This window comes from Pan troglodytes, chromosome 16, assembly GCF_028858775.2.
Source record: "Pan troglodytes isolate AG18354 chromosome 16, NHGRI_mPanTro3-v2.0_pri, whole genome shotgun sequence".
NCBI lineage: Eukaryota > Metazoa > Chordata > Mammalia > Primates > Hominidae > Pan > Pan troglodytes.
The window spans coordinates 82043201-82068644 of NC_072414.2; the positions used below are offsets into that span (position 1 = coordinate 82043201).

At 48.3% G+C, this 25444-nt stretch overlaps 2 protein-coding genes across 24 annotated transcripts; both read left to right on the top strand.

Annotated features, from left to right (window-relative positions):
* Window positions 1-15899, top strand: TTLL13 (tubulin tyrosine ligase like 13). 23 transcript variants are annotated; one of them, XR_010151806.1, is made up of 16 exons: window positions 1-297; window positions 1118-1385; window positions 2060-2100; window positions 3739-3857; window positions 6250-6380; window positions 6636-6792; window positions 7574-7717; window positions 8073-8158; window positions 8474-8705; window positions 9179-9372; window positions 12429-12614; window positions 12915-13092; window positions 13389-13497; window positions 14370-14481; window positions 15143-15386; window positions 15685-15899. XR_010151806.1 is itself a non-coding variant. In XM_016927422.4 (16 exons), exons 2-16 carry the CDS (start codon window positions 1129-1131, stop codon window positions 15878-15880), a joined length of 2457 nt encoding a protein of 818 aa, XP_016782911.2. In that variant the 5' UTR covers window positions 1-297; window positions 1118-1128; the 3' UTR covers window positions 15881-15899. The 23 variants fall into 23 exon arrangements, 21 of the variants coding, with proteins under 21 accessions (XP_016782911.2, XP_054523899.1, XP_054523901.1 ...); XR_010151807.1 differs by having other exon boundaries at window positions 9179-9363; XM_016927422.4 differs by having other exon boundaries at window positions 13389-13568.
* A 170-nt stretch (window positions 15900-16069) lies between these two features.
* On the top strand, window positions 16070-22656 carry NGRN (neugrin, neurite outgrowth associated). Its single transcript, XM_009429827.4, has 3 exons — window positions 16070-16298; window positions 16710-16820; window positions 21633-22656. Exons 1-3 carry the CDS (start codon window positions 16135-16137, stop codon window positions 22231-22233), a joined length of 876 nt encoding a protein of 291 aa, XP_009428102.2. The 5' UTR covers window positions 16070-16134; the 3' UTR covers window positions 22234-22656.
* The last annotated feature ends 2788 nt before the right edge of the window (window positions 22657-25444 follow it).

Consider the following 25444-nt stretch of genomic DNA (forward strand, 5'->3'; position numbering starts at 1 on the left):
GCCCTCGTGTCCATGGCAACGGCGGCGGCCACGGGCTTGCTAGAGGAAGCGCTGCCCCTGCAGCCGCAGCAGCCACGGCCACCGGGAGCTAGGAGTGAACCCCTGCGGGGGAGCAGCTTCCCCCTCGCGATCGTGGGGACAGCCAGTCCTGTGAAACGAGGAGGCGGTTCCGGACGCCCAGAAACGCCCAGGGAGAACTGGAGCCGGGGGAAGAGGGGACATGAGCGGCCAGCTGAGTCCATCCCCAGGCGGCTAGGGGCGGACCCAGCAGCCCCTCAGCTCTCCTCGTAACCACGGGTGGGCAGTCTCCACCGTCACAGCCCAAAGGGTCTTAGCCATCGGGTGCCTGTCCCTAGTGTGTACACGTGCAGAAAATGAGTCCTGGGAGAGGGAAAGGGCCAGCGTAGGGGGCTTTTGGTCTTCAGCTGTATTTTATTTTATTTTATTTTATTTATTTATTTATTTATTTATTTAGAGACAGACTCTTGCGCTGTCACCCAGGCTGGAGTGCAGTGGTGTGATCTCGGCTCACTGCAACCTCCACCTCCCAGGTTCAAGTGATTCTCCTCCCTCAGCCTCCCGAGTAGCTGGGATTACAGGCAACGCACCAGCACACCCAGCTAATTTTTGTATTTTTAGGAGAGACGGGGTTTCACCGTGCTAGCCAGGCTGCTCTCCAACTCCAGACCTCAAGTGATCTGCCCGCCTCAGCCTCCCAACGTGCTGGGCCGATTCAGCTGTATTTTAAAGCAAAGGTCCCCCCAGCACTCACAGCCATCCTCTTTCCCAATTAGGAACAAAAGAGCCATGGTCATGGCCCATACCATCTGTGTCCAACTCCTGAAGGCACCCCTGTGCGTTGTATGATCCAGTGTGATCCTGGATGATTGGGGCTTGTCATCAGGGAATCCACATCTCACTGGTATCTTCCACCCCCATGCACCTCCACCTACCTGGACACATCCCATTCCTCAGTGAAACAGTTTTGTCCTGAAGGGGCAGCAACATTCCCTTATAACAGCATGAAGGTCGTTCTGGTGGATTCCTTCAGGCCTTCTAGGGCCTGAGGGAGGTCTGAGGTCTGATATACACTTCATTCCCACCCCCAACCCCTCAGAATCTGAGAGAATGGAGCCGAGTACCTGTAGGACCATGGAATCAGAGGAAGACTATGTTGAGGAAAAGGAATCTGAGAAGTGTGTTAAAGAGGGAGTTACCAACCCCTCTAACTCTTCACAGCAGGCTCTCTTAAAAGCTGACTATAAGGCATTAAAAAATGGGGTTCCCTCACCCATTATGGCCACAAAAATTCCAAAGAAAGTCATAGCCCCAGTTGACACAGGCGACTTAGAAGCTGGGAGGAGGAAGAGAAGGCGGAAACGCAGGTAACTATTCCCCAGATCCCCTCAACTGCCCAGCTCCAGGGAGTCACCCATTGGCCTCCCTTCAACATTTGGAGGAGCTGGGATCTCAGATCTTCCCTTTAGCCTACAAAAGAGGACAGGAAATGCTGGAGTGTCATTAACCCTTTGATACAACAGAAACAAAATTCAGAACCATTTAGGCTGGCTCATTTTGGAATCCCAGCCTGTTTATGTCATCCTGGTCTGTCTTTTTTTTTTTTTTTTTTTTTTTTTTTTTTGAGACAGAGTCTCACTCTGTCGCCCAGGCTGGAGTGCAGTGGCGTGATCTTGGCTCACGGCAAGCTCCACCTCCCGGGTTCAGGCCATTCTCCTGCCTCAGCCTCCCGAGTAGCTGGGACTACAGGCACCTGCCACCACGCACGGCAAATTTTTTTTTTTTGTATTTTTAGTAGAGACAGGGCTTCATTATGTTAGCCAGGATGGTCTCGATCTCCTGACCTTGTGATCCGCCCGCCTCGGCCTCCCAAAGTGCTGGGATTACAGGCATGAGCCACCGCGCCCAGCCCATCCTGGTCTGTCTTTTAAGTGGCTTCTAGAGAAAAGGAATTGTGTTGTGAATTTGTTGGATGTCTTTTCATCTGAGTACCTGTCCTTCCCTCCCACTCTGCCTGATTTATGCTATTCCTCCATTCCAGATCACTGGCCATCAACCTGACCAACTGCAAGTATGAGAGTGGTAAGCACCCAGCCCGTCGCTCACACTGTGGTGCATAACATGGTGCCTACAGCTGCTGTTCTTCCTCTGGAATGGACCCCCGATCAGGCTTCCAGCCCCTGGGGCCTGGCGGGCTTGCCTCTAACCTGTACTGAGCTTCCTAGGTGTCCTCTGCCTCAGACACTGGAAGCTGAGACATTGCCATTCCAGGTAGTCTCAGTGTTAGGGAGGGTATCCTCACAGTAAACAAGGAAAAAAAAAAAAAAGTCCAAGAGCCACTACTGCCCCACCCTTCCCAGATTTTATTTATTTATTTTTGAGACAGAGTCTCGCTTTGTCATCCAGGCTGGAGTGCAGTATTGCAATCATAGCTTAATGCAGCCTTGAACTCCCGAGCTCAAGCCGTCTTCCTATCTGAGCTTCCCAGTAGCTGGGACTACAGGCCTGCACCACTATGCTCAGCTAATTTTTTTTTTTTTTTTTTTTTTTTGAGACCGAGTTTTGCTCTTGTTGCCCAGGGTGGAATGCAATGGCGTGATCTCGGCTCACTGCAACCTCCACCACCCAGGTTCAAGTGATTCTCCTGCCTCAGCCTCCCAAATAGCTGGGATTACAGGCATGTGCCATCACATCTGGCTAATTTTGTACTTTTAGTAGACAGGGTTTCTCCATGTTGGCCAGGCTGGTCTTGAACTCCTGACCTCAGGTGATCCACCCACCTCAGCCTCCCAAAGTGCTGGGATTACAGGCATGAGCCACCATGCCCAGCCTGCCCAGCTAATTCTTAAATGTTTTGTAGAGACAGAGTCTTGCTATGTTGCCCAGGCTGGTCTTGAACTCCTGGGCTCAAGTGATCCTCCCACTTCAGCTTCTCAAAGGCCTAGGATAACAGGCAGGAGCCCCCATGCCAGACCCTTCCCAGATTTTACCAGAGATGAGACAAGCTTAAAACAGTTTTTTCAAGGAAGATTTGAAGGGACTTCAACGATTAAGAAAAAAAACAATCTCCAGCTAGGTCCTTCCCCTAATATTCCCTCTGGCATCTTTATAAGGAGCCACACAAGTATGGAGTGTGAAGTGCCAGTGTGACCCCACCTATAGGCAGCTCTCCAAGCCATAAACATCCCTGATTGAGAGATAAGACTGACAGGAGCAGCTGGGCACGGTGGCTCATGCCTGTAATCCCAACACTTTGGGAGGCCAAGGCAGGCGAATCTCCTGAGGTCAGGAGTTCGAGACCAGACTGGCCAACATGGTAAAACCCCGTCTCTACTAAAAATACAAAAATTACCCAGGTGTGGTGGTGGGCGCCTGTAGTCCCAGCTATTGGGGAGGCTGAGGCACGAGAATCTCTTGAATCTGGGAGGCGGAGGTTGCAGTGAGCCAAGACCGTGCCACTGCACTCCAGCACAAGGGCGAAACTCCGTCTCTAAAAAACAAACAAACAAACAAACAAAAAACCAGGTTCTAGTTTTCTCTGCTAGGTATTTTGGAAGGGCCCTGACAGCCCCTAAGAACTTGAAATTGTCATGTGGTAACTAAAGTACAGGGCTGAGGCAAGAACTACCTCCCTCTTCAACCTTACCTGACCCAGCTACACAGTTCCAGGGCTTGTTGCTGGTGTCCATGCTGGCACTACTGATCTCCCTGTCTCTGCAGTGCGTCGGGCAGCCCAAATGTGTGGCCTGAAGGAGGTGGGGGAGGATGAAGAGTGGACTCTGTACTGGACAGACTGCGCTGTCTCACTGGAACGAGTCATGGACATGAAGAGGTTTCAGGTACCCATCTCCTGACCTGAGAGCCGACAGGGGCTAGGGCCCCAGAATGACTATTCCCACCTCCTTGCCCAGGCACCCAAGACTGCTACTCTTTGTGGCTGTCCCCTTGTGCAGACAGGAAAGACCACCCCCAGGGTCTTCTTTTCCAATGAAAAGATCTCCTCTTGGAGATCGTGGGTTTCTGGAATTACCCAAAGGAAGTTTCTGGTGGGCACATCCTATCTCATGATTTGCACTTTGCTTGGTGGCATCTGTGTGTAGCTGGCCCTCTCCAGGGTGGGTGAGCACATCTTAGGGAGAATACTGGGAGGCAGCTTCAGAGCTAACAGCAGGGCCAGTTGAATGATCCAGCCTTCTAAGCAACTTAGTTTAGCATTCCACATCCATTAGGAGACTGCGGGGTCCTGCCTGGTGGCAAGAAATTCAGGAATGATCCACCGGGGTCCACAAGAATAGAACTGCCTTGTGACATTTTTATTATCCTCTAATTGGGCGTTTGTGGTGATCAGCAATAAAATAATTTAAAAGAGTCTGCAGGCTTATTCTTTGGGGAAGCCAGGCAGGAAGTTGAGGAAATTAAAACCTGTCCCACAACTAGTCTTGGGAGAGGTGCCCAAGAGAGAAAGCAAGTGCTAGAAGTTCTCAAGAAGCTCCAGAGGAGGTTGGGTGTGGTGGCTCACACCTGTAATCCCACCACTTTGGGAGGCCAAGGCAGGTGGATCAATTCAGGTCAGGAGTTCACTTGAACCCAGGAGGTGGAGGTTGCAGTGAGCAGAGATCATGCCACTACACTCCAGCCTGTGTGACAGAGTGAGACCCTGTTTTTTTGTTTTTTTTTTTAAAAAGGCTGGGCACAGTGGCTCACGCCTGTAATCCCAACTCTTTGGGAGGCCGAGGCGGGCGGATCATGAGGTCAGGAGTTCAAGACCAGCCTGACCAACAGGGTAAAACCCCATCTCTACTAAAAATACAAAAATTAACCAGGCGTGGTGGCGCACACTTATAATCCCAGCTATTTAGGAGGCTGAGGCAGGAGAATCACTTGAACCCAGGAGGCAGAGGTTGCAGTGAGCCAAGATTGTGTCATTGCACTCCAGCCTGGGTGACAGAGCGAGACTCCATCTAAAAAAAAAAAAAAAAAAAAAAAAAAGGACGCTGCAAAGGAGGGGCATTTGTAAAATGAGGAATGCAGGCTGGGCACGGTGGACGGTGGCTCGTGCCTGAAATCCCTTTGGGAAGCCAAGGTGGGCAGATTGCTTGAACTCAGGACTTTGAGACCAGCCTGGGCAACAGGCAAAACCCCATCTCTACCAAAAATACAAAAATAAAAAAATATTAGCCAGGCATAGTGGTGCATGCTTTAGTCCCAGCTACTTGGGAGGCTGAGGCAGGAGGATCTCTTGAGCCTGGGAGGCAGAGGCCGCAGTGAGCTGAGATCACACCACTGCACTCCAGCCTGGGCGACAGAGGGAGACCCTGTCTCAGGGAAGGGGGAAAAAAAAAGGATAAGGATAACAATAATCAGCAGCATTTACTGAGGGCTTACTGTACAACAGACTCCGTGTTAAGTGCTTTTATAGTATTACCCCATTAAATCCTCAAGAACAGCCCTGAGCAGCAGATATCCCTTGGTTAGGACATGGAGGGTCAGAAATACTAAGTTCATACAGTGAGTGCAGCCAGTGATGGGGAAACCCAGTGGAGAGCACTTAGCATACTCTTTGTGGCTGTCCCCCTGTGCAGACAGGAAAGACCATCCCCAGGGTATTCTTTTCCAATGGAAAGATTCTCCTCCTGGGTCTCTGGAATTACCTGAAGGAAGTGTCTGGTGGGTACATCCTATCTCATTATTTGTTCTTTACTTGGTGGCATCCCGGATGCTGCCACCCATCCAGCAGGACAGAGCAGCCAGGGGTTTCTGGCAGGCACCAGGGTGATGTCATGCCCTCAGTGGGTGCCATGGCATCACATTCCTTGGGGCTGGTTCTTAGTTTCCTTTTATCTTTTGTGTCTTTTGGGGAATGCTTTCGTCTCATTGTCTGCTTTGTGCTATCATGCATTAGTTATTGTTAGAGGACTAGGCCTGGTGGTCTGAGGGATGTTAGAAGGTGGACTGTGGAAGCCACAGTCTTGGCTAGTTACATTCTTTCTCACTGCCCCTCATTTGCTGAGCTCAGTGTGGATGTGTGTGTTGGGTAGGAGTCACAGAGGGTTTTCTCACCTGCCTTAAGGAAACTTCCTATGTTTGCCCTTGGGGTCCTTGGTGCAGTGCTTACCTCCACTGTGACTTCTCCCTTAACCTTCCCAATCCTCCTCCACTGCTTCCTGGGATGCCCAGGTGCTAGGAAATGCCACTTACTCTGGGGGCTCATACTAACTGGCTGTGTTTCAGAAAATCAACCACTTCCCTGGCATGACAGAAATCTGCCGCAAAGATCTGCTGGCTCGGAACCTCAACCGCATGTACAAACTCTATCCCTCTGAGTACAACATCTTCCCCCGCACCTGGTGCCTCCCCGCAGAGTGAGTGGGTCTGGCTTCCCATGCTGAGATACCAGGGGGAGGAAAAGGGTCGCTCTCAGCGCTCTGGTCTTGTGACCTAGGAATGTCTCAGAGGGATGGAAGTGGAATGAGAAAGTTTCAGCCGGTCAAAGAAAAGAGGGTCTGAGACTGAGTGCTCCAGGAAGAGCATGGACTAGATAGCAGGAAGAGCTCCATGCGGCCCCGGGAAAGCCTTGATGCACAGAAACCTTTTGACCAGGCCCTCTCTGCACATAGCTATGGGGACTTCCAGTCCTACGGTCGTCAGCGAAAAGCCCGCACATATATCTGCAAGCCAGACAGTGGCTGTCAGGGACGTGGCATCTTCATTACCCGAAATCCCCGGGAGATCAAGCCAGGAGAGCATATGATCTGCCAGCAATACATCTCCAAGGTGAAGGACGCCTCAGGACCATCAGCCTTCCCTAGTCCCCAGCACTGGGCTGCCTCATCTCTCCCAAAAGCCAGGGAGGAAGCTGGTCTTAGGCTTCTACCTTTCCCACTAGCCCCGTTTTCCTGGAGGCAGTATCCAGCCATGGTTCAGAACCAGCCTGCCTGGGGTTGAATCTCAGTTTCCACTTCCCAGATATGTGACCTTGGGCAAGTTTCTTACCCTCTCTCTGTGCCTCTGTCTCCTTCCTTTTTCTTTTTCTTTCTTTCTTTTCTTTCTTTCCTTCTTTCTTTCTCCCTTTCCTTCCCTTCCTTTCTTCCTTCTTTCTCTCTACCTCTCTCTCTCTCTCTCTTTCGATGGAGTCTCTCTGTGTTGCCCAGGCTGGAGTGCAGTGGCACGATCTCAGCTCCCTGCAACCTCCGGCTCCCGGGTTCAAGCAATTCTCTGCCTCAGCCTCCTGAGTAGCTGGGATCACAGGCACCCGCCACCATGCCCAGTTAACTTTTGTATTTTTAGTAGAGACGGGGTTTCACTATCTTGGCCAGGCTGGTCTTGAACTCCTGACCTCGTGATCCACCCTCCTCAGCCTCTCAAAGCGCTGGGATTACAGGCATGAGCCACCATGCCTGGCCTCTCCTCATTTATTAAGTGGGAGTAATAACAGTAACTATTTTACATGGTTATTGTGGAAATTCAATTAGCTATGTATGTGAAGCACTTAGAACAGCACATAGTAGGCACTTCAAAAGTGTTATTATTCCCTCATGGGTTTGCATGCTCCCAGCCCCTCCTCATTGATGGCTTCAAGTTTGATATGCGAGTCTACGTCCTGATCACATCCTGTGACCCTCTCCGGATCTTCATATATGAGGAGGGCCTAGCCCGTTTTGCCACCACGCCCTATATGGAGCCCAGCCTTAACAACCTGGTAAGGGGACTGGGAAGCACTCTTCTTTTCCACTGCCATAAGTGCTGAGGTTCTCTAGAGAAACATGGTAGAGAGGTTTGTCACTGTCACCAAAGAACAAGGAATGAAGCCAGCAAGAGCTGCAGCATCTAGCTGGGAGGCAAGTGTTTGGTAGGTGGTGAAGGAGAAAAGGTCAGCACCCGGAGGAGCCCAGCACACATTCTTCCCCAGGATCATCTAGAATAGCAGTCCTCTGGTGGAGAGAGACAGGAGACGAGAGATCCTCGGGAGGGGTGGGGAGCAACAAGGTAATGAAGGGCTGGAGAGGACGGCCGCATGCAGACAGTCTGAGACCACAGGGCCACTCTTTCCACAGGACAATGTCTGCATGCACCTGACCAACTATGCTATCAACAAACACAATGAGAATTTTGTCCGGGATGGCGCCGTGGGCAGTAAGAGGTACTCCCTACTCCGTTTTCTCCTGCTTCCTCTGCCCCTTAGCCCCACAGTCCCAGTAGCCCATGAAACCAAGCTGGCTCTTGGGAGGCTAATTGCCCAGGGAAACTCAGCCTTTATAGACCCTGTCCTGTGCCTGCACTTTGGAGCTCTAAGTGCAGCCCCAAACCTCACCCTGATAACTAGTCCCTGCTCCAAACTGCTAGCAGCCCTTCAAAGCCCGGGCATGCAATTAGCGTTAGTGTGAGGGAGCCTCCTGCCTACAGCCTGGCCCAGTGGCCTAGAAACTGGCCTTCCTCTGAGCACTGGGCCTCGCAGGAAGCTGTCGACACTCAACATCTGGCTGCAAGAGCACAGCTACAACCCTGGAGAGCTGTGGGGGGACATCGAGGACATCATCATCAAAACCATCATCTCAGCCCATTCTGTTCTACGCCACAACTACCGAACCTGTTTTCCCCAGTATCTGAATGGAGGTACATGTGCCTGTTTTGAAATCCTTGGTTTTGACATCTTGCTGGACCACAAGTTGAAGCCCTGGCTGCTAGAGGTGAGGATTATCTCCTAGGCTTTGCAAAACCAAGGTCCAGAGGCCTCCTTGAATAGGACACCTGGGACAGGGGTATACTCAGGTGGTGGAACACAGAATGGGAGATGTGAAAGCCCTGGGGTGGGCAGGAATGAGCAGAAGGCATAAGATCTCTACCCTTTTGACCTGCTGAGTCAAATCTTGGTGGTTTTTGGCCTCTACCGTAGGAATGCAGGTTTGGGATCCCCAGTGCCCTAATGTAAGTCTCTAGTGACACACTATCTAGAGAGGCAGGCCAGCTGATTTGCTCTCACTGGTCTGTGAATTGGAGATCTCTATGGCAGAGTTTTGTGGCCTTGGAAGCCAGAGCATCCAGCCTCCCTGGCTGAGGCCATGGGAGAGGAATATCTTAGACCCTGTAGTTAATGCCTGCAAGAGGCCACCACCTGCTCAGGTGGTCTGGGAAAGGGGTGTATAATGACTCCTCCTGGCAGGTAAACCACTCTCCAAGCTTTACCACGGACTCATGCCTTGATCAAGAAGTAAAGGATGCACTTCTCTGTGATGCTATGACCCTTGTCAACCTCCGGGGCTGTGACAAAAGGAAGGTGATGGAGGAGGAGAAGCGGCGAGTCAAGGAACGGCTTTTCCAGTGCTACCGACAGCCACGAGAATCTAGGTGTGCTAGGTCTCTGGCATGTGTTTAGTTCTTCATTATTCCTGAGAGTAAAAGTCCTCCTTTAGATGAAGAATGTGGCCTGGGGCTGATTTGCTATCAAAAACAACTTTTTGCATAGATAATATGTTCATATTTGCATTTAAAAAATCACAGGACCAGGCTTGGTGGCTCATATCTGTAATCCCAGCACTTTGGGAGGCTGAGGCAGGAGGATTGCTTGAGCCCTAGAGTTCAACACCAGACTGGGCAACATGTGAGACTCTGTTCCTAAAACACAAAAAAGAAACAAAGGAATAATAATTTAAAAATAAAAAATTAGCTGGGCATGGTGACGTGCCTGTATTCCCAGCTACTCAGGAGGCTGAGGTGGGATGGTTACTTGAGCCCAGGAGGTCAAGCCTGCAGTGAGCCATGTTTGCACCACTGCACTCCAGCCTGGGCAACAGAGTGAGACCCTATCTCAAAAAAAAAAAAGCCATATATCATAGATAAGTTCAAAATTTTACAAATACAGAGGGTAGTCTTTCTCCTCCCCTTCTCCTCCAGGTACTCAGTTTTCCTCTCTGGAGCCAATCAACATTCCTACTATCATATGTATATAGTACGCATTTAATATATATGTATTTATACAAAATATTTTTCTCCCTGCCTACTCAGAGGCATAACTTTCACACTGTCTGCACCCTGGTTAGCAACGTATTTTAGAGCCATTCTCATGTTAGCACATAAGGAACTTTCTGTGGTTTGATTAGCTAGTTTGTTTTTCTAACAAATCTCCTTTAGAAACCAGTTCCTGAGAAACTTTGTAATAAAGAAACACAGAAAACAGTTTAGTCATTCAATAATAGAGAATCGTTTACATCCGTGTTGGTCACCCATTGTTGTTTTCTTTGTAAAATGAGTTACAAACACAGTAACTGGTTACCGATACTAAAATTGTAATTTGTTAATGATACATACAAATGAATTTGAGTACATGTATAGTTATCACTATGATCATATTGCTCTTCCCACTTACATTCCAATATGCAGGGGCGGTGTGTGTTTGATTCCCCACGAGAGCCACAGGGCCTGGGACACCGTAAGCACTCAGATGTCTGCGTGATGAATGGGAGTGAAGTAGAACTGTAATATACTGGCTATTCCCACAAGACTGGACTGTGTACCTGAGGGTCATGAAATGTGTCTTTCAATAAGGAAAAATGGTTGAACAGTACTGGACTAAATAAACAAAATACAATCGTACACTAGAGTACTAGGCAGCCATTTAAAAATATTGTTGTGGCCAGGTGTGGTGGCTCACACATGTAATCCCAGCACTTTGGAAGGCCGAGGTGGGTGGATCCCTTGAGCTCACGAGTTTGAGGCCAGCCTGGGCAACAGGCAAAACCCTGTCTCTACAAAAAATACAAAAATTAGCCAAGCGTAATGGTGTGCGCCTATGGTCCCAGCTACTTAGAAGGCTGAGGTGAGAGGATGGCTTCAGCCTGGGAGGCTGAGGTTATAGCGAACTGAGACTGCATCACTGCACTCCAGCCTGGACGATAGAGTGAGACCTTGTTTCAAAAAATTAAATTAAAAAATAAAATAAAAATATTGTTGCATTATTTCATTTTCATTTGAAGAAAGCAAGCAAGCGGCCAGGTGCAGTGACTCAGGCCTGTAATCTCAGCCCTTTGGGAGGCCGAGGTGGGCGGATCAGGAGGTCAAGAGATCAAGACCATCCTGGCCAACATGGTGAAACCCCATCTCTACTAAAAATACAAAAATTAGCTGGGCGTGGTGGTGCATGCCTGTAATCCCAGCTACTCAGGAGGCTGAGGCAGGAGAATCGCTTGAACCCAGGAGGCGGAGGTTGCAGTGAGCTGAGATTGTGCCACTGCACTCCAGCCTGGGCGATAGAGCAGGACTCTGTCTCAAAAAAAAAAAAAAAAAAAAAAAGAGAAAGAAAGGAAGGAAGGAAGGACACACGCATGCACGCACAAGCTAGTGAGTGGCAGAGCCAGGATTCAAAGTCAAGAGGTCCTGCCTCAGATCCATGCTCATAATCAACATGCTAATTGCATAGTAAGATTATGGAAGGCTTTATCTTCTTTCTGCTCTTCTAAATTTTCTGTAATGAACGTATATTACCTTTTTTTCTTTTTTTTTTTTTTGAGATTAGTCTCACTCTGTCGTCTAGGCTGGAGTGCAGTGCCACGATCTTGGCTCACTGCAACTTCCACCTTCTGGGTTCAAAAAATTTTCCTGCCTCAGCCTCCCAAGTAGCTGGGACTACAGGCACATGCCACCATGCCCAGATAGTTTTTGTATTTTTAGTAGAAACAGGGTTTCGCTATGTTGGCCAGGCTGGTCTCGAATTCCCAACCTCAAGTGATCCACCCGCCTTGGCCTCCCAAAGTGCTTGCATTACAGGCGTGAGCCACCATGCCCGGCCACTTTTTTTTTTTTTTTTCAAATGGAAAGCTTATATCAAAACATATGTTACTTTTACAATCAGAAACCTAAAAAACTATGATAATGGACTGCTAGCTTACGAGTAGACCCCTCTCCACTTAAGATGAAAATCAGGCCGAGTACGGTGGCTCACGCCTATAATCCCAGCACTTTGGGAGGCCGAGGTGGGTGGATCACTTGAGGTCCAGCCTTGCCAACGTGGTGAAACCCTGTCTCTACTAAAAATACAAAAATTGGCCAGGCATGGTGGTGCATGCCTGTAATCCCAGCTACTTGGGAGGCTGAGGCAGGAGAACTGCTTAAACCTGGGAGGCAGAGGTTACAGTGAGCAGAGATTGTGCCAGTGCACTCCAGCCTGGGCAACAGTGCAAGACCCTGTCTCAAAAAAGAAAAGAAAAGCAAATCAGATTTCTGGAAGTCAAGCCTATTTTCATGGCTACCCACATGTGGGGCTGGCCAAAGATGGGCTTGGCAGCTTTCCCTACTTGGGCAGGGGCCCAGGAGGTCAAGAAGCCAGCAGGAGGGTCTCCAAACCTTAGTCAGTCTTCCTTTCCCTACTGAACATTCCCACAGCCCTACTCTTGACTCACTGAGCTTGCTTTCCACAGGAAAGAAAAAACTGAGTCATCCCATGTGGCAATGCTGGACCAGGAACGATACGAGGATTCTCACCTGGGAAAATACCGGCGGATCTACCCTGGGCCTGACACAGAGAAGTATGCCCGCTTCTTCAAGCACAATGGCTCCCTCTTCCAGGAGACCGCTGCTTCCAAGGCCAGAGAGGAGTGTGCCAGGTACTTTGACCGACATTCTCCTCTGCACACCTAGATGGGGACAAGTCCTGAAGCTGCATTGCTTCCCAGCAGGGAAAGAGGAAGCCAGACACCAGCAAAGAGGAATGGAGCTATAAATCCTATCAGACTCTTAGTGACTCTTTTCAGTTTAGTAGGTTTCCTATCTTCCCCTCTCATTGCTCTCGCATCAGTCCTAAGAACAGATTGTAATTTCCTGCTCTTTCCTCATCCCCATTTTTCCTCACCCCTCTTCTCCCCAACACCATTTCTCTAGTGTCTGAAGCTGCTGTATCTTGTCAGGCAGCAACTAGAGGAGATCCGCCTTAAGCAGGAACAGCAGGAGACCTCGGGCACTACGAGGCAAAAGGCCAGGGACCAGAACCAGGGTGAATCAGCTGGGGAGAAAAGCCGACCCAGGGCAGGGCTCCAGAGCCTTTCCACCCACTTGGCTTACAGGAACCACAACTGGGAGAAAGAGGTGCCAGGGGTTTTGTAGCTCTTATCTTTCCACAGGAAAATGGGTTGGGACAACTAGATAGGGGAATGAATCTCTGCTGTCTTCTCCTCCCCATGCACAAGAGAGAGAGGAGTTCCTAATCAGTAAATTGAATCCGATCCTTTGGAAGATGAAGTGAGAGAATGGACAGCAAAAGGAACCTTCCTGGGTCAGGGAAGGGATGAGGGTAGAGTGGGCAGGAGGCCTGTAGCCATCCTGGGTGATGGTTTGGGACTTATCCTTGGAGATCCTGCATTTATCTCTCATGTACCTTGTAGCTGCTGCCGGGACAGCTGGACACCATGAGGCCTCAAGAAATTGTGGAAGAGGAGGAGCTGGAGCGGATGAAGGCCCTGCTACAAAGGGAGACTCTCATCCGAAGCCTGGGTATTGTAGAGCAGCTCACCCGTCTGCAGCACCCTGGCCCCCAGGGCCAGAAAAAACTTCATGAGAGTCGGGTGAGGGTCCCTGTGAAGTCTCCCAGAGGAAAAGGGAACAAGGGCTGTCATTCCAGGACATGGTGTTGGTCTCAACAAAGGAGGCTTGTGTGATGGTATCTGTCAGTGGAGCCTGGGAAAGCAGAGTGCGCTAGCTGGACCTTGGGAGAGGGTCTGTTGATTCCTTTTGCGTCTGTTCCCAAGCTTCTTTGTTTTAGATATGACATCCAGCAAGTTGCAGCTCCAAACCTTCTCATTTACAGGAAACTTGCTCTCTATATTCCTGTCCCAAAATAACCCCACACTCATGACTGACAAATAACAAGCCCACCACCCTCAGTGGCTTCTGTATAATTTTCTCCCTAGCACTGCCAGTGCCCCAGCTCTAATGGGAGATAAGTAAACAGATTTGGGCCAACAAAAGAGCTGCAGCTTTCACTATTCCCTGGGCTGGTAGCAAACCTGTTGGGTCTTCTGTTTTTGTTGAACCCCAAAGGAGTATCTGGTTAAATAGTGGCCGCGGCCTAGAAGAGATTTTTTTCAGTTACCTCCTTCTTCCAACGCTCCATCCAAACTTACATAAAAATGTGGTAAGGGGCTGCTCTTCTCCTCTAGCCTAGATTTTGCTAGGACAGGCTGGGCAGTCAAGAACTGAAATCTATGAGTCTGGTCCTACTGGTGCTCCTAAGAGGGGCTGCCACAGAGCAGGGTGCTCCTCATTTCCTGCATCCAGTTCTGCCCCATGAATCAAGCCCCAGGATCTTAGGGGCACTGCCAAGCATGAATGCTGCAATCCCACATGTTCCCCGGTACCATCTGCAGCCCAAGAACTTCAACTGGACAGGAGAGCCGGCAGCCATCAACTCCTGTTCATTGTCAATGAAGAAGGCTGGGAGGTGCTATTTTTCCAGTGCCAGAATCAGGCTCACTAGCCGTAAGTATGCAAAACTAGCTTTGGTCATTTTGACATATGTAAATCCCACTAGCAAGCATAGAGCTTGGATGCCCCTAAAATATAATATGGCACTTCCACCAGTGTAAGAATGGGGAAGTTAGGGTACCCATTTATTTACTCCTTTTTTTTTGAGACAAGGTCACGCTCTGTCGCCAAGGCTGAAGTACAATGGCTTGATCTCACTTCACTGCAAACTCCACTCACGGGCTCAAGTAATTCTCCTGACTCAGCCTCCTGAGTAGCTGGGACTATAGGCACACACCACCATGCTTGGCTAACTTTTGTATATTTTGTTTTTGCCACGTAGCCCAGGCTGGTCTTGAACTCCTGATCCACCTGAATCAGTCTCCCAAAGTGCTAGGATTACAGGTGTAAGCCACCGCACCAGGCCTATTTAGTCCTTTCTGTACACTAGACCCTGGTGATAGAAATGGCAGAAATACAGTCCCAGCACTCAAGAGGTAATAGGAACATGGACAAGAAGACATACCATACCAATTACAATACAGTGTGGGAAAGACAGTGGAGGGAAGCATGAGATGCCCTTCCTCTGTGTTGGTAATTGCGCCACAGTTGGGAAAGAGGTGAACAAATCTCTTCTGTGAATACCAACTCAGGGACATCCATGTTTCCACTGCAGAAGGACAAGCCAGCAGAAGGCTAGAAGCCATAAACCGAGTCCTGGCAGGATCAGTGCCACCCACTTTAACCCCAAAGCAGGGCTATTTTCTGCAACCGGAAAGAGTGGCATCTGACTCATGGACTGAATGCACCTTGCCCTCCATGGTAAACTCTGAACACAGAGCAGCCAAGGTTCCCCTCTGCCCTGCGTCTGCACCCATGCTGCAGCGTTCCAGAGCACTCCTCAACATCAATCAGTTCAGGTAAAAGCAGGAGGGAAGCACTCTACCTCTCCTGGATAACCTCCCCAGGTTTCCAAAGGGCATTCAATCTTTGCTAAATGAATGACTGCCACCAAGTTCCACTTTGAAAAGCCCTGCCCAGGAACCCCATTTGTATAAGGCAAAATACAAAGACACCAAGAATTCCTCAATACCCTAAGATTAATTGGGGATCGGTAAAGACTAGAAGATGAAGAGGCGCCAAGGCCAGCCATGTACTCATTTCTGCTCATCAAGCCTTAGCCTGGGTTTATCGCTAGGTGATGGGTCTGAACCCTAGGTGCGGCCCGGGGCTGGAGGCCATCCAGGAGACAATGAGCCCCGTTCCCAGAGAAGCCGAGTGCCCAAGGCACTGGGCTGTCGCCGTCAGAAGACTGCCGAGCGGAAGCCCTGCCCACCGAGGTGGCGGAGACAGGCAGGCCTGGGCAGCCGCTGGGGCGGAGGGACGGCTCTTGGAAACGGAATCCGTACTTTAATAAAGTTTATACAGTTTTCCAGGAGCGTCCTGTACCTCATTTCGGCCCTCACGTTTCAGGGAAGCCCTCTCCACAGTTACAGGCAGAAAGAGGGGGCCACTGAGCCGCGTGAGCCCAGATCTTACCCCCACCAAGTGAAGCGGGAAATAACTTGCTACTACCCAGCATCCGGCCCGCCCCTTCCACTTCCGGTCTTACCCGGCTACTTCCGCTGCTGTTTCGTAGCCGACTGCTGAAGGCTGGTTTGCGTCGACATGGCGGTTACCCTGAGTCTCTTGCTGGGCGGGCGCGTTTGCGCCGCCGTCACTCGCTGTGGGTTCGCGACCCGGGGGGTGGCGGGCCCAGGCCCTATTGGCCGGGAGCCGGACCCCGATTCCGACTGGGAGCCGGAGGAACGGGAGCTGCAGGAGGTGGAGAGGTACCGGCTTCTCCCCGGGCCCTCAGCTTGAAGCAGGGCCTCGTGCCCCGGCGCTCCAGGCCGCGCCCCCTTGGCGCCGGGTGTCCTGCCGCTGCTTGCGCAGCGGCCCGTGTTTCTTCTTACCCGTTGTTAGGGGCGCAACGTCAGGTGTTCAGCTTCCCTGGGACCACTGGTCCCTTCATTAGTGACGTATTTCATCATCAGTTTAGAGAGTTCGGCATGTTTACAGGCAGTTATTGTTCTAGGTGTTAGCTTTCTGGGTGTACAGAGCAGCTCTAAGCCGGCAACATGGCCCGGTTGCCCTTGCGATCAAAGAGAAGAGGGCTGGGCGCTCCGTGATTTAGCCTGAGGCTCTTCAAACATCCATTCTGCTTCCACGCATGGCTTCTGCCATTGGTTCTCTTCCCCCAGCACCCTGAAACGACAGAAACAAGCAATCCGATTCCAGAAAATTCGGAGGCAAATGGAGGCGCCTGGTGCCCCGCCCAGGACCCTGACGTGGGAAGCCATGGAGCAGATCCGGTAAGACTCAGGATACCTTGTTTGTATCCGCTGTGACGAGAAGTGAAGGATGCTGGAGCCCAGAAACGGGTTTGGCTTTTTTGATACTGCTTTTATATTTTCGTTTACTTTTTGTCATTGAAATTTATTATCAGAAAAGTAGAGTAATATAACGAACTTCCCTAAACCTGTCATTATATAGATTTAATAGTGTTTTGTTTTGTTTTTTAAAGAGAAGGGGTTTCGCCATCGCCTCGAACTCCAGACCTCAAGTGATTCTCCCGCCTCGGCCTCTCAGAATGCTGGGATTACAGGCATGAGCCACTGCGCCTCGCCTGGTTTTAATAGTTTTTAACGTTATGACGTTGTTGGTTCATTTTTACTGAAAATTTTAAATAGTAAATCGCAGACATCACAACATTTAACCCTTGAATGTAGATCGTGACGTTCCCAACCTAAGGTACAGGGATGCTGGTGTTTCCATAGTTAGGTGCATTTTTCTGAAGACAGGATCTGTAATTTAGGAAAGCTTAAAAGAGTTTTTAAGTTTTTTTGTTTTAAGTAGGTAAAGTATTAGATATGCCTCAACCTAACAGTATAACATGGTATACACATTGAGAATTATTTGTCCCACCCACTCTCCTGTGGGTACTTTTTTTTTTTTTTTTTTGGTAGATGGGGGTCTCACTCTGTCGCCAAGGCTGGAGTACAATGATGTGATCACCGGTCACTACAGCCTCTACCTCCTGGGCCCAAGCCATCCTCCCACTTCGTCCTCCCAAGTAGCTGGGACTACAGGTGCATGCCACCATGCTTGGTTAATTTTGTTTATTTTTTGTAGAGATAGCCTCATCATGCTGCCCATGCTAGTCTCCAATTCCCCGGGCTCAAGCGATCATCCCACCTCAGCCTCCTAAAGTGTTGGGATTACAGGCATGAGCCACTGTGTGCAGCTGTACTATTTTTAATAGTTTTTCTCTACCAAAAACTAGGCTCTGTGCCCTGAGTGAGCCACTGCGCCTGGCCCTCAATTCTTTTTTATAGATGGTGTTATTATATTTTTTTGAGGCAGTATATGACAGTCGTTTTTAATTTTTATTTAAACAATTTTTTCTCCTATTTATTTATTTGACAGAGATGGGGGTCTCACTATGATGACCAGGCTGGTCTCAGACTTCTGGCCTCAACTGATCTTCCCATCTCGGCCTCCCAAAGTGCTGGGATTAGAGGCGTGAGCCACCATGCCTGGCCAGAATGCATTATTTAACCTGTCTTTTATTGTGGGCATTTAGTTGGGTTGTTTCCATTTCTGTTGCTCACTAATAGTGCCCCAGTGAATAACTACGTATGTGTATCATTCTGCATACCTGCCAGGAATATTTGTTATATACATTCCCAGAAGTAAGGTTGCCAGGTCAAAAGACAAATGCATTTGCATTTTGATAAATATTGCTAAGTAGCCCTACATAGATTATGTACTATTTTTCATTTCCATCAGAATGACTCTGGAATTGAAATTTAAAATAAAGGGGATTCTGTAGAGCTGCTCAAGATTTTGTGAGCCTGTAGCACCTTCTGAGTCCTCAGTCAGGTCTGTCTCCTCTTTTTTTCGTTTGTTTGTTTGTTTTTTGTTTGAGGCGGTCTCACTCTGTCGCCCAGGCCAGAGTGCAGTGGCGAAATCTCTGTTCACTGCAGCCTCTGCCTCCAGGTTCAAGAGATTCTTGGACCTCAGCCGCCCAAGTAGCTGGGATTACAGGCGTGCACCACCACACCTGGCTAATTTTTGTATTTTTAGTAGAGACAGAGTTTCACCATGTTGGCCAGGCTGGTCTCAAACTCCTGACCTCAGGTGATCCACCCACCTCGGCCTCCCAAAGTGCTGGGATTACAGGCATGAGCCACCATGCCGGCCTCTATCTCCTGTCTTCAACAATAGCTTTTTCAAACCTTCCACCTTCCTACTTATCTCCCTTTTTTGTGGTCAATAAATGTCCTTTTAAGAGAAAAGAAAACAGTCCATTAAGTAAAAACTTTCAGCTTCCTGGTCTTCCTCTTTGCCCACTACTCTCAAACTTATACTCTACTCCCATCTCAGAGGAAATGGGAGCCCTTCACTTGTCTGGGACCAATTCTCTGTATGCTTTAGGTCATATTTCTCCCTGCGTAAGATTACTCAGGGACCTCTGTCCTCCACCTAAAGCTCTCTCTCATTCTTTTGTTCCCAGCTGGTTCCCAGGGTGCCTACTCTTTGTTTGTTTGTATCACTGCAATAAAACTGCTCTCCTTAAATCCATCAGTGACTTCCTCAGTGCTAGGCTCAAAAAGACACTTTGTAGTCCTTAGCTTCCTAAATAATTCAGCAGCATTTGCCCTTGTAAAAACTACCTTTTAAATTAAAATATATATATATTTTTTAAATAAAGACAGGATTTTGCCATGTTGCCCAACCTGGTTTCCAGTTTCTGAGCTCAAGCGATCTGCCTGCCTTGGCCTCCCAAAGTGTTAGGATTACAGATGTGAGCTACTGCACCCAGCTGAAACTGCTTTCTCCCCCCCACCCCCATTATTTATTTATTGATTGACACTGATTCTCTCTCTTTTTTTTTTTTTTTGAGACGGAGTCTCATTCTGTTGCCAGGCTGGAGTGCAGTGGCATGATCTTGGCTCACTGCAACCTCTGCCTCCTGGGTTCAAGTGATTGTCATGCCTCAGCCTTCCAAGTAGATGGAATTACAGGTGCACACCACTGTGCCTGGCTAATTTTTTTTTTTTTTTTTTTTTTTTTTTTTTTGTATTTTTAGTAGAGGTTGGGTTTCAGCATGTTGGCCAGGCTGGTCTTGAACTCCTGACCTCAAGTGATCTGCCTGCCTCAGCCTCCCAAAGTGCTGGGATTACAGGCGGGCGTGAGCCACCATACCCAGCCTTTTTTTATTTTTATTATTTTAATTTTACTTTAAGTTCTGGGGTACATGTGCAGAATGTGCAGGTTTGTTACATAGGTGTACATGTGCCATGGTGAACTGCTTTCTTAAAATTCTCTTCTCCCTTAACTCCAGGGTACCATTCCCTTCTGATCTTTCTTTCTTTTTTTCTTTGTTTCTAGGGCTGCTTTTCTCAGTTTCCTTCCTGGGCTCTTCTTCTACCTCCTATATCTTAAATATTGTTATTTCTTAGAGTTCTGTCCTTGTCATTTTAGCTCACTCTGCATATTTCCCTGCCTGATGCTAGCCACTCAGTCACCCCTGCTATTGGCTTATGACTTCCAAATCTGTCATCTCCAGTTCATGTTTTTTTTCCTGAACTCTAAAGGCATATATTCAACTGTGTACCAGACATCTCTGTTTTGGATATCACAGTTTCCTCAAACTCAGCATGTACAAAATAGAATTCATCGTTGTTCCCTGACAACTTCATTCTGTTCCTGTTTTTCCTATAACCTACTAATTACCCAAGCTAAAATCCTGCATCTTGGCCTTGATGATGCTTCCCCCAATATTTAGTCCCTTAGTACCAAGTTGTACTATTTGACTTTCCTAAAATATTTCTCAACTCAACTTTCCTCCTATGCTCCATTGACTGTCTCACTTGAGACTGACTGGATTACTGTAAAAGCCTCTTGACCAATCTTTCTGCCTATACTTTTGTTACTGAAAAACTACCACTAGGTTGAATTCCTTTTTTTCTTTTTTTAATAGAGATGGGATCTCCCTGTTTCCCTGGCTGGTCTCGAACTCCTGGGCTCAAGCAATCCTCCTGCCTCAGCCTCTCAAAGTGCTGGGAGTGAGCCATTGTGCCAGGCTGTAGGTTGAACTTCAAAATGAAAATTTATCCGTGGCATTCCACTGCTTAAAATTTTTCCTTGACTTGCTGTTGCCTTGGGATAAACTCCAGACCCCTAAGTGTGATCTACCTCTTACCCTCACTGTCAGTTGAGTTATTCCCAACAAAGGTGATGTGCCGCTTTACATTTCACGAGCTCTTCACTTTATCATCAGTACCTTTCGTCTCTCCTTCTCTCCTCCCTTCTGCCAGCTTATTACTCCTTTCATCCTTTCAGACCAACTCTAGCTTGAACTTCATGAAGCAATTCCTGGGCCTGGCTATAAGTGTTCTTATTCCCTATATCTGGGTCTCCCTCCTGGGGTGCTGTCTTTGCATCCTGTGCTATAACCTTTACCATAATGTCATTCATTGTGTCTGTCCCCACTCCCAAACTATGTAATGGGAAGGTCAGTCCTCCTGCGTCCCCAGGATCTATTGTGGTATTAGATGTCACTGAGAGGAGCTGAGTTGATGTGAAATGAAGTGACCTGACTGACAGTGGTCAGGTGTTGCTGTTGACACACAGGAATGGAACACAGCCATTTAACTAGCACAAAATAGGGACTAGCACAAGATTTAGCTAGCACAAGATAGGGACTACATTTGCGGTTTTTCAAGCTCTCTTTATTTGTTTTTTTGGGAGAGTCTCACTCTGTTGCCCAGGCTGGAGTGCAGTGGTGCAGTCTCGGCTCACAGCAGCCTTCACCTCCCAGGTTCAAGTGATTCTTGTGCCTGAGCCTCCGAAGTAGCTGGGATTACAGGCATGAGCTACCACGCCCAGCTAATTTTTGTATTTTTAGTAGAGATTGGGTTTCACCATGTTGGCCAGGCTGGTCTCGAACTCCTGGGCTCAAGTGATCCGCCTATCTCGGCCTCTCAGAGTTCTGGGATTACAGGTGTGAGCCACCATTGCCAGGCCTCAACCCCTCTTCTTTATCATAGGTATGGCGAGTTAGATGTTCTGATAGGAGACTTCTTCACAACTTGCAAACCTGCTCCTTCTTCCCGTAGGTATTTACATGAGGAATTTCCAGAGTCCTGGTCAGTTCCCAGGTTGGCTGAAGGCTTTGATGTCAGCACTGATGTGATCCGAAGAGTTTTAAAAAGCAAGTTTTTACCCACATTGGAGCAGAAGCTGAAGCAGGATCAAAAAGTCCTTAAGAAAGCTGGGCTCGCCCACTCGCTGCAGCACCTCCGGGGCTCTGGAAATACCTCAAAGCTGCTCCCTGCAGGCCACTCTGTATCAGGCTCTTGGCTTATGCCAGGGCATGAAGCCTCATCCAAAGACCCAAATCACAGCACAGCTTTGAAAGTGATAGAGTCAGACACTCACAGGACAAATACACCAAGGAGATGGAAGGGAAGAAATAAAGGAATCCAGGACCTGGAGGAGAGCTTTGTGCCTGTTGCTGCACCCCTAGGTCATCCAAGAGAGCTGCAGAAGTACTCCAGTGATGCTGAGAGCCCCAGAAGAACTGGCAGTGGTGCGTTGCCAAGTGGTCAGAAGCTGGAGGAGTTGAAGGCAGAGGAGCCAGGTAACTTCAGCAGCAAAGTAGTGCAGAGGGGCCGAGAGTTCTTTGACAGCAACGGGAACTTCCTGTACAGAATTTGAGTCGGGGCTTGGCTTATGGAGATGCCTCGTGAAACACAGCTGGGCAAGTATTAATGTATATGGAACAGCCTGGATTTCTGCATATGGATAAGCCACCTTGGAATAGGAAGAAGTGTTGAGCCTGGACTGTGGGAGGAAAGAGCTGCGTGGATAGATTCAAACTTCCTGTAGTAGTGCTCCCAGTCTGACCTCTGTAGACCTTCAGTACTCACTCTTCTTGCTTAGGCTCTCTGTGTGTTGAAAACCATCCCGTGTTGCATGTGTTGTTAAAATTTTCTGTGATACTTGCAATTTATGTTTGAGAGGAAGTGAAAAGTTTGCCTTCTGACCTCATTTCCTTCTTGATCAGTGAACACTAACATTTTGGGGACAACTTAGTCAATTGATTTTCCTTACAACAAAATAAAGTAAAATGTAGCAGTCTGCTTTTTTGGTGCTCTCTGGGGTGGGATGGTTTACCTGTGAACCTTGGAGAGAGGGAAGGACAAAGGCAGAAAGGAAGGATCCCTGGTCAGTAAACATTGGGAGAGAGATGGAACCAGAGGAATTTCCCAGCAAAGGGCTCTGTGCAGAGCATCCTGCTTAGTGAGGGATTCTGACAACTGAAAACTGGACGCCTTTCTCTTAGTTGCTGGGGTTCTGGCAGAGATTGGGAAATGAGGGGTTGGCAGAAAATACAAAGCAGGCAAAGGCTTTAGGGCCCTTATAATCTCCAGCCACATTTTAAAGTTTATATTAAGAGCTGGGCATGGCAGAATGTGCCTACAGTCCCAGTTACTTAGGAGGCCGAGGTGGGAGAACCGCTTGAGCCTCGGCAGTTGAGGCTGCAGTGAGCTATGATTGCACCACTGCACTCCAGCCTGGGTTAACAGTGAGACCCCCATCTCTAAATAAAATCAATCAATCTTCAATTATGTCTTATTATACAGTTTACTTAACCAGATTTTTACAATGGCGCCATGATGTAGGCAATCCCAGATTAAGAGGTCCCTTTTACAAATAAGGAAATAGACTTTAAGATGGCTGCCAATAAGTGGCAGTGCTGGGACTTAACTCGGGTCTCATCATTAATCCAGGGCTTCTGGAATTCCAGGAATATGGCACTGTCTGCCATAATTTTGTTAATTTACCGCTTGTTTTAGAAATACATCTGTTATAACCAGAAATTCGGGGACAGCTTAGTCAATTTGTTTTCCTTACAAGCAAAATAAAGTAAAATGTAGCAGTCTGCTCATTAGTGCTCTGGTGGGATGGTTTACCTGTGAACCTTGGAGAACCATGTCCTGCTTTCACAATTTACCAGTAAAAATGGCTACTCCGAATTTAAATATATGTAGGACATTAATGGAAACACCTACATTCCAACTCAGTCATTGCCACTCTGTAGAATCTTACTGCTATTTCAAATGTCTAATTACAGCAATTAAAATACTGATTACTGTTGCTTTTATCAGTTATTATTGATAACTTGAGGATCTGTTCTCAGTATAAATGACAAAGCCCTATCACATGCCAAGCAAAATTCTACGATCCAGATGCTGGTAATACAACAGTGGGCAGATAGGACCTTTGCTGTCACTGCCCTGTCACCATCATGTAGTTCATAGTAGAAGCTTATCAATATTTTTATGGTTTTGTTGTATTTATGGTATTTAATTGTTAAAGATGTGTTAGATGCTGTTTGATTGTTTAAATTTGCATTTCTAACTCCTGCAAATATCTGATCATGCCATACCCTGTTCGCAGTGGGCTATAGAAACCTAAAGGCTGTTCTTAAAACTTTGTTTTTTAATTTATTTTTGACACGGACTCTCGCTCTGTCGCCCAGGCTGGAGTACAGTGGCACAATCTCAGCTCACTGCAACCTCCGCCTCCCAGGTTCAACTGATTCTCCTGCCTCAACCTCCCGAGTAGCTGGGATTACAGGCGTCTGCCACCGTGCCCAGCTAATTTTTGTGTTTTTAGTAGAGATGGGGTTTCACCAGTTGGCCAGGCTGGTCTCAAACTCCCGACCTCAAGTGATCTGCCTGTCTCAGCCTCCTAAAGTGCTAGGATTACAGGTGTGGGCCACCACGCCTGGCCTTTATTTTTCTTTTGAGACAGGGTCTCATTCTTGTCGTCCACACTGGAGTACAGTGGCTCAATCTTGCCTCACTGCAACCTCTGCCTCCCAGGTTCAAGCGATTCTCATTCTTCAGCCTCCCGAGTAGCTGGAACTACAGGCGGGCACCACCATGCCCAGCTAATTTTTTTTATATTTTTAGTACAGACAGGATTTCACCATGTTGGCCAAGCTGGTCTCAAACTCCTGACCTCAAGTTATCTACCTGCCTTGGCCTCCCAAAGTGCTGGGATTATAGGCGTGAGCCAACACGCCTGACCTTTATTTCTTTTGAGACAGGGTCTTGCTCTGTCATCCATGCTGGAGTGCAGTGGCTCAATCTCAGCTCACTGCAATCTCTGCCTCCTGGGTTCAAACTATTCTCATTCCTTAGCCTCCCAAGTAGCTGGGACTACAGGCATGCACCACCACACCCAGCTAATTTTTTATTTTTAGTAGAGATAGGATTTCACTATCTTGGCCAGGCTGGTCTCAAACTCCTGTGCTCAGGTGATCTGCCTGCTTCGGCCTCCCAAAATGCTGAGATTACAACGTGAGCCACCACGTGAGGCAGGCGGATCACCTGAGGTCAGGAGTTTCAGACCAGCCTGGCCAACATGGCAAAACCCCATCTCTACTAAAAATACAAAAATTATCTGGGTGTGGTGGCAGATGCCTGTAATCCCAGCTGCTGGGAAGGCTGAGGCAGGAGAATTGCTTGAACCCGGGAGGCAGAGGTTGCAGTGAGCCGAGATTGTGCCACTGCACTTCACCTTGGGTGACAGTGAGACTCCATCTCAAACAAACACCTCCAATGCTCTATCTCAAATACCATGTCTACCCTTCTTCCTGCTTGACTTCATCTATTACACAAGTAATACATACTCATTAAAGAAAAAGACAAGCAAAATGAAAACAAAAGTCATCCCTGATCCCACCAGTGAAGAGTTACTATCCTACCAACATTTTTCTAAGCATATGTACAACTTTAAGACAAGCACGAAAGAATAATACTGAGCCAGGCGCGGTGGCTCACGCCTGTAGTCCCAGCAGTTTGGGAGGCCGAGGCGGCTGGATCACTTGAGGCCAGGATTTCGAGACTAGCCTGGC